The 12,089-nt window shown below is 37.2% G+C and overlaps 1 protein-coding gene across 9 annotated transcripts in view; it reads left to right on the forward strand.

The window, feature by feature from the left end:
• The window catches only part of DISC1 (DISC1 scaffold protein), a 178,487-nt gene that overhangs the window by 11,814 nt on the left and 154,584 nt on the right, over nucleotides 1-12,089 (forward strand). For 6 of the 9 annotated variants that reach the window (XR_015796634.1, XM_088143499.1, XM_088143491.1 and 3 more), the window contains 2 exons: nucleotides 5,692-6,618; nucleotides 7,350-7,419. Coding sequence is in view for 8 of the 9 variants with exons in the window: in XM_088143499.1 (XP_087999625.1) it covers nucleotides 5,911-6,618; nucleotides 7,350-7,419 (778 nt within the window). In the remaining variant the exon portion in view is untranslated. Of the gene's footprint in view, nucleotides 1-1,757; nucleotides 1,891-5,691; nucleotides 6,619-7,349; nucleotides 7,420-12,089 lie in introns of all 9 variants that reach the window. The other 3 variants (XM_088143504.1, XM_088143503.1, XM_088143514.1) reach the window with 1 other exon arrangement.

Raw genomic sequence — 12,089 nt, forward strand, 5'->3', positions numbered from 1 at the left:
TTCCCAATTCTGAACCATTCCTTTCTACTAATTTAATTCTTATAGTAGTTTTTTGTTCATTATAAAGATTCCTCAGAAATGTATTGTTGAAGGCTTTCACGGCCGGCATACGATGGCTGGTGTGGGTCTTCCGGGCTATGTGGCCGTGTTCTGGAAGTTTTGTTTCCTAACGTTTCGCCACCCCCAATCCCCCCCTTCCCCCCCCCGATCTCTATAAATACCCACAGAAGGGTCACATCACCCTGGGCACAGAGAGAACTGCTCCTGTCTGTGCTCCTGCACTCTGAAGATGCCGGTCACAGGTGCTTGCGAAACGTTAGGAAACAAAACTTCCAGAACACCGGCACATAGCCCGGAAGACCCACACCAGCCATTCCTCAGAAAAATAATTAGATGTTTTGGCATACGAAGTAGCTTTAACGTACTTCACATTCTGGCATGATGTACAGTCCAAAGGCTTGATAGTCAGTGAAGCAAAGGTAATTCTCCATCTTCTGTTTCCTACTGTGTTGTCCAGAGGTTTTCAAACTGTGGGTTGTGACACTCCTGGGGGGTTATCAAATTTATAAGGGGGTCATAATTGGGTGGTGCTTGCGTATGAAAAGCAGGATCGTTGTCAGTGCTCATTCCCACTTTGCCTGGACAAGATGGCATCTATTCTGTCCAAGCAAAGTCTAGAGAAAGCTGAATTGCTATCAGAATTTGTTCCCACTCTCCTGATTGTCCAAGCAAAGCCCACAGCAAATTCTAACTGGGCTTCAGCTTTGGGTGTGGAAGTCTCATGGCAAAAGCATCCCCAACTGGATTGCTATCTGAATTTGCTCCTGTTCTCCCTGGATAAGTTGGCAGCAAACTCAGAATTTTCTATAGATGTCACTATAAGGAGCAAATATTGATCCAAATACATGTGGCATGAGAAATGAGAGTAGCTGTTTCAAAAACAGGATTTCAGGAATTAAGCAAAACTAAGGAAGCTCATGTTTCCCTTTGAATATGGTTTTAAATTTATGTGTTGCTTATTTCTAATGAAAAGGTTTTGTTTTATAAAGTTACGAAGTTATGTCATTGTTTTATTTGATATATATAGTTTCAATTTAATGAATTGATTAAATTGATGATTTAATTATTAATCAATGAGAGCCACTTTGGTTTAGTGGTTAAGGCTCCAGGCTAGAAACCAGGAGACTGTGAATTCTAGTCTTGCCTTAGTCATGAAAGCTGGCTGGGTGACTTTGGTTGGTCCAAAAAAAGCAGACCCTGCTCATGCGGGAAAAATGCTAGGAAGAAAAAAAATCAATTTAATTACAAAAAGTAAATAATATGTTTATTTCTTACCCGACCCTAACTCCAACAAAATTATTCGTTTTATTAATGGGAGGAGGGAGGTCACAGAAATTCATTTATCATTTTAGGGGGGCAGGGGTTGGTATTGCAAAGTTTGACAACCTCTGATGTAATTTATTTGATTCTGGTGTTGCTCATTTGGTGATGTTTATATAGAATCTGCACTTATGAAGCAGATGTTGACAACAAGCAAAGAGTTGTCTTTGCAAACTTGATTAACCTATATTCTGAATCCAGTTCAGTTTCCTGTGATTCCAGGTTCCTCTAGTTCTCCAAATGTTGCATTCAAGTCACCTGTTTAAGTCACCTGTTTGGCTCATTTAAATGTTACAACCATGTCTGTACAATTTTATTGAGAGAAGTAGTTTGCTGTTGACTTCTTTTGCATCTGATTTTGGAGTTCCTTTTCCCAGGTGCATTGGCATCCCTCATCTCTGCAGAGCCCCACCTGCTTCACACCTACTGTGAATACTCTTAACTCCCCTCCCCTTCCTGACAAGGATAACTCTACCAGGAGTTCCTGTTCCTGCCAGCATTGCTCTCGAGGTCAGTGAAGCTACTGAGCCCTCCTACCACATCAAGATGCAGTCTCTGGAAAGGATCTATACTTCAAACTTGAATATTTATTTCCTAATTATATCTGAAGGAGTCTGATAGCACCTTTTCTGACTAACACATTTTATTAAAAGGTATAAGCTTTTGTGGGCTGTAACACGCTTCATCAGATGAATCACAAAAGCTTATGCCTTTCAATAAAATGTGTTAGTCGGAAAAGGTACTATCAGATTTCTCCTGATTTTTTTGGCTACCATAGACTAACACGGCTCTCCTCTTACAAATTCTAATTATATCTCTAATTCTATGTCAGTGTATGGTATTTCCTTCCAAAAAGTTAAGTGCTTTGGTCTCTCTTTCCTGGTACGTATAATATTTTGTTAAAAAGAATAACAACTGTTGTTGCTATTGAAAAAGGAGCTGAGACCTATGTGTGTTATTTGTGAGCAAACACCAACCTATTCCTTATACCCTATAGATTATTAGGACTATGAGGAAGGGATATTATATCTGGTATTCTGGCAAGTGGGCCACACTGTAGTTGCAAAATCTTGTGTCTTATTCTGAGAAATGGTAGAAAAACTGCACTTGTTAAGGTATGTTGTAGTATGTGAAGCTGATGTAATTTAGCAATTTTATTTGAAAATTCCAGTTGTTCACTGATGTGAACCAAATTGTTCCTTTCTTGTGATAAATTGGTCTTGCAGAGCCCTATATCCATTGCCCATGTCTCTGATGCCACTCCTTTTTTTATTATGAATTCTTCATCTTTTACTTTACTGCTCTTACTTTATTAAGAACTATTTGTTGAACTAGTATTAGTGGATATTTCAGCAATCTGATAGAAGGGCTGGGCATAATTTAGTTATGTTAATTATGTATTTTAAAACAAATAGCCCACAGATACTCTAATGAGTGAAGTTGTTATTGTTCATATTTTTTTTTGCAATTAAATAGTAAAGAAAACAATAAAAGTACACTATCACTGCACAAATAGTTATGTTTTAGCTGTTCGTAAATCCTGTATACATTTGTGTTTAGAAAATGGAAAGAGATTTGGAAGAATATGAGGAGTCTAGCATTAAAAATGTAGGCCACACAAGAATAAAAATTGCATTCTTTTTATTGGGTTGTAGATAAGAGCTACTTCAAACATGTACATTTAATTTATAATTCACCCTTCCTCCATGGATCTCAGAGTAACTTATATAGCCTTCCCAAGTGCTCTTCCATCTAAGTGCTAATCAGTCCAGATCTGTCGCATCATGTGTCTTCAGACTATGGCCTGCATTGCTGCTGTTGCACAAACCAGCAGGTTTGGATGAATCAATCAACACTGACAACTCTGTGCTTTTTTCCAAAGATTTTAATGTTTAATGTTGTGCTTAAATTCCATGGAAACAGGGGAACGAACTGGGAAGAAATGATTAGAGGATGAATGCATTTCTATGTTTCATGCCAGTTCCTGGTGTAGATGCTGTTTCTCACTAAAGTCTTGAATTCTGTTAAGTATTTAGAGGTCAGCACAATAAAATGAGCCTACAATTAAAACCAAAACATTCAATTGGCTTGCTTACACTAAAGCTAATTACAGCAGATGGTATCTTCTGGGAATAGGAAACTTACAGAAGGATCTTTCTTCTAGTTACAGTAGCGTGAAAAACATGAAGCCACTTACCAGCTGGTGTTTCTCCTGCTTCCAAAATATCCAGTGTCATTGCTTTTCTGAATGTGCATGTTGCTATTATAGCAGCCGTTAGGACATGGTTCAAGGGAACCTAAATTAAAGGAGCAAAAAAATTTTCAGGCAAGAATAAAGGGATGAATTCTTATATTTTACAGACATGAAGGGAAGTAATTGTTTAATTTCCTTTTGGTATGTGTGATCTTAAAAAAACAAACCTGAAGTAGTATAACAGTGGTCTCTGGAACAGCATCTGTATACTGTATTGACTCATAGCAAGCCTACATCTGATTTTATTGAATGCACTAATTCAATTCATTCATTTGCTGACTTCATTCTATAACTTGACTCTGAAGCTCTCTTAAGGGGAATTTCAGTTTAATTGGTGGTGTTTATATTTGAGAATAGATGGTATCCAGCAAGCCTGCCTACCTCTTAATGGAGTCATGTGGTAAGGGAAGTTTCTATAGCACCAGGCATTTGAAAATAAGGGGAGACTGTGCAAAGTTGAGGAAAAGATACTTTAAAAAAATTAGATATGACAATATTTTTCCCTTTTCTATCGCAGCCATGACAAGAAAGTGATGACTCAAGTTTGTCAGATGTTCATTGTTTGCTTCTTAGAGATATTTCATCCAAGTTCTATGACAAAGAATATTGTTGAAATGGTAGGAATTATAGAAGTTGCTGCAGCTGGAGGAATGGCCCAGTGACTCTCTAACTGGGGCTATTGAGAAGGATGAATTGAGGTGATGGGAGAATTGGAGATGGCTGGGTGTATATGCCTAGCAGTTTGTATGTCTGAGGTTGGAGGCATTTGGACTGCCTGGAAGCCAGCAGGATGAGGGTTTAAGGCTGTTAAAAAGACCTCTACCAGGTTAAATCATCTTTGTGGAACCCTGGAGAGAGACTAGCATTTATCACACAGGTTGGGATTCCGTGATAAGGCAGATTTGTGTTCACATGCCTAAAAGGTTTGGAGAAGCCCTAAAATGATGGTAAAGAGGCACATTGAAGCCTTGGGTAGAAATTGATTTATTTGTACTCTGTGAGTTGGGGCAGATCTTCAAATTTGGCCTTATATGCCTTTACAAAGAAGGAAGCTTGAATCATCTCCATTTGTTGTAACCGTCACACTTTTGTGGGCTACAGTCCACTTCTAAGGCTTCCATCAGGTATGTTAGTGTATGTGTAGATTATTATAATACAATACAATAATATAATATAGCTTATTATAATGCAATATCCTTGCTTCAAATTGTATTGTAAGGAATGTCTATGCATATGAATCAAATTCTTTTAATCTCACATCACACTGATGTTAATACCATAGTTTACATATAACAAAATAGATCATGTGGATAATTCTTTGATTTACAATCCAAAAATGTCAGTCAGAATATTGCAGTGCTTGCTATCAATCTCTTTAAACCCATTATTTCAAATCTTTATTTTGCACAATAGTTTTGCTTATGTAGGACACAGTCAGGATAAAATGGGTATTCAGACTATTTAGAATTAGTTTCATTGGTTTATTACCTGTCATGTTGTTTCTGTAAGTTCCATTTGCAGTGCATGATAAGAAGCAGCTTAAAATATATATATGTCTGTTGATATGCTTGATAATAGTACAAATGAATTGTGAACTGAATGTGAACAATTGAAAATGGAAAATTCTGGGGAAAAGCATAGCGCAATCCATTAGAACAAGGAGATATAGCTTTTTCCAGGCTGAGGCCTTGAAGTGATATGCTGGGAACCAAATCCCCAAAAGTAGTGAGTGAGACCAGAGCAAGTACATTTTATTTGGCTTTAAATATAATAAAAATTAAAGAATTAAATTATCATTGTCAGGACCTGTTTTTAATAATGTCCCCTTTCTATCTCATTAAAAAACACATTTTATTAATTACTAATTTTGAAGTCTCTATAACCCCGGGACCTCAATTCTGCAGTCCTGCTTTTTTTCCAACAGAATACAAGAAGATCTAATGTGTGCAGTTCCACTGAGTATGGTGTGACTTTCTCAAGTTAGTAATGGTTTTGAAGGCTGCCCTCTTATGTGGCAAAATACATTTGTGACCATTTTCCCATTCTATTTATTTTAGAGATCCAAGATTTTTCAACGCCTGTAGGTTTAAGAGAAGGTGGCAAAGGCAACCAGGGTCCTGCAAGAAGTTTAATTTCATCCTCCTTCTGACAGTGAACCAGCACAGCACACAATAAGGAACTTGTCCTGTTGTTTGAAGATACAATGTGAAACTGTCTTGGGATTATTCTATTTCTTGTGTGCTGTTTAGACTTCTTGCTGCCAGAAATACAACAGAATGTCTCAGGCCCATGCAGCAATCTTAACTGATTATCCTGCGATTGCCAACCATAAAGGAGATGTCTCACCTGCACGTAGCTTATCTGCATGGCCGGGCAAGTTGCTAGACCCTGTGGAGGAGACTTCTGAGGGTACTACTTCACAGAAGAAAGAAAGATTGTGTGCTCTGCATCAAGAGGAAGAGAACAACCAGGAGCCTGAAAGCAAAGACATGTCCTATGGCCCTTCCTGTCTTCAGGATTCTTTTCATTCAAATTTTAGTTTCATCCAGCTCTCACTAAATTCAGCCTCTGAAGCACGTGGTATTGCAGGTGCATCAGGAGGTAGGGAACTTAAAGAAACTGTGCAACTATGTGGAGTAGAGAAAACAGAAAGTATTAATGTCCACGTACCTGGAGAAGGCCTAAGAACTTCACAAACAGAACTGTGGGCTTCATATAGCTCTCGGTGTGATGAAGTTTGCACATGTCCCTGGGAAGCTGCAGAGGATGACAGCTTGCAGGACGGTGGGAGGCTCTCACCTTTCCATGCAAATAATGCATTTTCCTGTTCCATGGATTCTTTAGAGGCAACATCTGCTGATTCTTCTGTGACTTCAGGCTATGAGAGTTGTGGCATTGCTAGTGACCACAGTTGGGATTTTCTGATGAAGGAGTATGAACCAGTATTACAGGAATGTTTGATGGGCAATCAACGTTTAATAAAGGTTAGAGTACTCTTTGTGCCTATTTTGTGCGATAGAATTTTAAACAAATGTATACATTCAACGTAAAGCAATGCAGTAGCTGTTGTAATGCTTATTTTCGGGAGTGTTTCTACTGGGGATTTGAGAAGATGGTTATGAAAATGTTGGTTGGTTATAATTAGCAAGCAAAATAAGTTCTCTAATGCCTCCTTGACTTGTCTTCCAAATATCTTGAGCCTTGCTACTCTCTTTCTGCCAGTAGTTTATAATATTTGCTGCCCTTCAAGCTCATTTTAGTTTTCTCCCAGTCTCCTTGCTGTATATTTTCCTCCATCGCTTTTGTATCCCACCTGCCCAGTCTTATAGAAGGCTGCCTCTGCTGCTGGTGAACCTACTTAAATGGAATTATTACCTTTTGACCTAAGATTTCCTGGTTGATGCCTGCAAGTCTCAAGATGTGCAAAATAAGCAGTTTGCCCTATGTTTGATTTTGTGAATTTGTGAATAATGGGAAACTTGATTGATTTTTACATCTTCATATAAATATATTATGTTATTATATCATTATGTCTATTCTGTGTGCTCTTGAAACCTGTGTGTTCTGTGGGTGACAGAAATGTCCTCAGAAATAGGTGGGCCAAGTGGGATAAAATCAAAGCATTTGAACTGTTACGATCAGATATGCAATGTTAGATCACAATTTTTCAAAGCAACATACAGGAATTTTGCTCATGATCTTTTAATTAATACAGATAAAATCCTTAATGAGAAAACTTCAGAAGCTTCAGGAGAAAGCAGTAGCTGAGGATGACTATGAGAAAGGTATGTTTCTGACAACCAGTTGCTGTTATAAGTTGTTGTGGGCAGGCGAAGACCAGGATTCACCTCATGGCTCAGGCTGGTTTACAATAATTTGTTATTTGCACAACAGTTATGCAAGGTAGGTTAAAGAAGAAAATGATTTGCCTATTCCAGTGTGACCTCAGTCTGAATTCTCCATGCCTCAGAAGTAAGATCCTTAGTGTGTGAAAAACGTTTTTTTAATCATATCAAATTTATTCCATCTTACATGCACACGTCTATAGTGGACTTGAATTAATTAAACTAGTTTTGGGATTAAGAGCCAGTAAGGGTCAGGGTAGATGGGGGACCTTTTACTTGCCCATGATTTCTGTGGTCCAAATCACCGTCTTCCTATATGGCCTTTATTTTAAAAAGCATGTGTAGGTTCTGCATGTGCTAATCACAGTATGACAGCTGAAGGTAGTACCTAAAGGCACATCTGCAATTTACAGTGGGACAATCTGGCAGTGGGAGAGACACGAGGAAAGGCTGACATCCATTTCTACCCTCAGAAAATAGTTGCTGTCCTGTTCTGGCAGTGAGACAATCTGGCAGTGTGGATAAGCTGTGAGTCTCATGCAAGCCTAAAGGCTACTGGTATCAGAACCATAGTTTGTGTACTTGCAGATATTTAAAGGAACACTTGGAGTAACTTAGATTCTGGTTACTTTCCAAATAATACTTACAATCTAGATAAGTGAGTGAGAAATTCAAAAGGGATAGATTTCTTTCCCTGTTCTCAGCTCTACCAGTCTCTAAATCCATGTCTATTTGTGTTACCATGAAACCATTGTGTTCCCATGATCCTTTGGGAGGATTTTTTTCCCCCAATGGCAGTTGTTTGCATTCTGGAGTCTCACCTCTGTCTAAAGATCCATGCAAAATAGTGGCTCTATCTAATGCAAGTGTCTATTTGGAGCAGAATTATGTATAATTTCCAGAATTACTTTTGCCGCTTCATTTTTCCTGTGTCTTCAAGACTGATAAATGTGTTAATATTCTGACATTAAATTTTTATGTATTGTTTTATTGGAACGTACGCTACTTGAAGCACCATTAATGTTTAGTTTTTCCTAATGTTTTAACTCCTTAATCTACTTCTTTCTTTTCCTTCCTTCTCCTAATCTTGTTCTCAGTTTTTGTGACTGTTTTTGGATATTCTGTATCAGATGAGCAGAGTTCTCAAAATCTTTTGTGAAATCCACTGTTTGTTTTCAAGAGTAAGTGCTTTTCTTTAACAGAGCAGTATGAAGTATTAAAATGTTGCATTATTTTCCATATTCTCTGAACTTTCTTTAAAAATTGGTTAAACATTTAACAAATTTGTTTAAAATAGCAAAGTCACACTCGGAGGAAAAGTTGTTTGTTCAATTAAATAAGGTATGAATGAATCATTTGTCATCACTCTTTTGTGCACACTGCCTCACATTGACATAATCTACCTCTTGTCTTTCTTGAAGAGCAAGTCAGTATATAAAATCAGTATATATCCTTGCTACATTTAGAAAATCCATCAGATTTTTTTTTTTTTTTACAAAATGGACAGAAGCAAACTCTTATATAGCTATTTTTCTTCTTTTGGTAAACATTCATTTCTTTAGCAGACTAAATGCTACTTAGTAGTTTTCTCCCAGTACTTGCACATCTTAACACTTGTCTATCTGTTCTCCATCTTTAAGAAATATTCTATGAAGGTACAGCAGTTCATCTACTTGTTCTGATATTTTGCAATTTATGTAAAATTTGCAATCATTCACTCTTATTTTTCATATCAAACACAACTACCTTTATCTTTGATAACATTAATTTTCAGATCCATGCTCCTTGTTTTATCAAAGATTCCATCTAATATTTTTTGCAAATCATTCACATTCTTAGCCAACAACATACTGCATACAAAATATGCACACCTTCTTGTCTCCAAGAATTCATTATAAATTTACCCATGAATATAAGAAACAACCAAGAGGTCATCACATATTTTTGCTTTACTCTATGTTCAGAGTTGAACACTGGCAACTCCTATAGCCTTACTATTTTTCAACATTCTTATAGCTCCTCTGACTTCCTTTTCTTCCTTTTCTTCCTGAGCACTAACATTTATGGCATTTACTCTTTGATATATCAGTATTATTTCCTACAAATTCTAAAATACTCCTTCCACCATCCCCTCACTTCAGTTTCATCCCAAATAATTCCCTATTCTTCTTAGGACTTAGTTGCTCACACTGACGTTTTTATAGTAATAGATCATGAATAGAATACATAAAAGGATCTTTCGTGCATTTGTTAAAAAGCCTGGTTGGAGCTCTCTTAGCTTTGAGGCAATCTAAGTCAAACCAATACTGTGTGTGAAAAGTCTGATCTCTGGTCTTTGGGGCTGTGGCTGCTATAACAGCAGGTTGAAGTAGGTGGATTACATTAGAGAGATAGCTTGAAATTGGCTCCCCAGAGCAGATGACAATTGTGGAGTAAATCTGATGAGCTGGCTCAGATTTTAAAATGTTAAAAACCATTTCTCCCTGTCGGGGTGACTGTTTCATATGGATAGGGCAAAGGTCATCTTCCTCTATGATAATAGGGGTCAAATCAAGAAATAGTATTATCAGGAATTTGAATAGTAAATAAAATTCCTGGAAAGTGATCACTACCAGGACTATCTATAAACATATTCTGAATAAAAGGGATAATTTTTTGCCAAATTGTTATATAATCTATTAGGGAGAGATCAGAGCCAAGCCAGTGAGAAAATTCTGTTGGATAATCAGCAAGCATAGAACCATTCAGTAAGTTTAAATTCAGATTATTAAGGGATTGGAGCAAACACAAACATTTCCCACAGTGTCCTTATAATTTCATCACTTTTATTTTTAGTTCTATTCACTTGGTTGGTGCTCCTTGATTAGCCTTTTTCACCCATACTTCCATCAAAATTTGCTCTGCATTTTCTCTGCCTGTTTTAAGCTTAATGTTCCCTGCTTTCTTTGACTATATTCTTTGACACTTTTTCTGTCTGTGCACATAATGCAGTATTTTACTTTTATCCTCACTTTTTGCTGTAATTTTTATATATACGCATGCGTGCACGCAAACACATATTGCACATCCTCTTTTGTTATTCTGTCTTTTTCATCCTTTTTGTCCTTCCATTTAGTGCTACTGTACCTCTGTGGCACTCTGTAATATAATTATTTTCACTTTGTTCCAAGCAACTTCCACATCCTCTTTCCTTGTATCACTTTCCATTCATTATGTTGGAAAGGCATATTTCCTCTATTTTCTAACTTTTTTTTCATACAAGACGTGCACTTTTTTGCAGTCATATGTCTTTGACCCTCCTTCTCCTTCTCCTTCTCCTTCTCCTTCTCCTTCTCCTACTCCTTCTCCTTCTCCTTCTCCTTCTCCTTCTCCTTCTCCTTCTCCTCCTCCTTCTCCTTCTCCTTCTCCTTCTCCTTCTCCTTCTCCTTCTCTCCTTTTCTTCCATGTCCTTCTTCCCCACAAATATTCACTTTTGACCCTACTAAATAATGGTCTGCCTTACATTCAGTACCTCTCACCACTCTTGTATCCTTTTTTTCTTTCATTATAAATGACATAAATAAATTGAAATAAACCATGCCTTTTAATGCATTGTCTTTCCATATACATGTATGAATAGGCTGAGGCTTAACCCATATAGGCAAAACAAATGGGCCTTGTTCTGAGCATATAGCCAAGTATGTCAAATAGTAAGCATACTCATTCTCTGCATTCTCAGATTTCCAAATAGCCTAATCATACCTTCTGTACTCCCTTGTTCCACCCACCTCTTCATGTCACCCAAATAATAATTTTCTCCCTGGATTGTATTCATTCGGAATATTGCATTTTTACCCAAACTCATCACTGTTTTTTCCATTATCGTGGTTCACTGGAGTATAACATGCAGCTATTACCACCCTATAGATTTCTACTTTCCTTTGCCCTAACAATAACCTAGATGGCACCAATTCATACTTTCTGACCTATATTTCAGCCCTTTCATAATGAAATCTATACTTTTATTTCCTTGCATGTATTCATCAGTTGCATTCCACAAGATCAGGCCACCTTCCTTTGGTTCTATTTCATCCCTCGTCTTTCTCTTAGTTTCACAAACATTCAACATAACTATTTTCTTTCCTTTCATCTGGTAATTCATGCTCCTTAGCATTCAATTCTTTTCTCTTCTAAGTTGTAATTCTCCATATGCCTTAGTTTTCACCAGGTGTTCATAATCTTTTTGTCAATTGAGGCTTTCACATATTGTTTTGGGGAAGATAAAAAAGGTATAGACTAGTTTACCAGCCTTAGAGGCACCCTTGCTATGTGGTACATTCCCTGCCAATAGAAAAGACCATTTTGGAACATTTGAGAGTATGTCACAAAGGCAATCAGAGCTCCTTTTTACCCCAAACAAACTCATGGTATTCTGTGCAAACTAAGATCTCTAATGTAGAGACTACATTGCCAGCTCTATACTTTGACATACACTTTGGATACTAATACACTACCATTGGTTAATTTAGTTTTATAGGAAACCTATTTTGTCACAAACTTCATAAGAGTGATATTTTCACCTCATGTTTGTTCCTTCACTCACAGTTGTTTCTTTTCTTTTTTTCTTTTCT

Source organism: Python bivittatus, unplaced genomic scaffold, assembly GCF_059951505.1.
Source record: "Python bivittatus isolate LINGU-HERP-01145 unplaced genomic scaffold, Pbiv_v1 ctg000020_np1212, whole genome shotgun sequence".
Lineage (NCBI taxonomy): Eukaryota > Metazoa > Chordata > Lepidosauria > Squamata > Pythonidae > Python > Python bivittatus.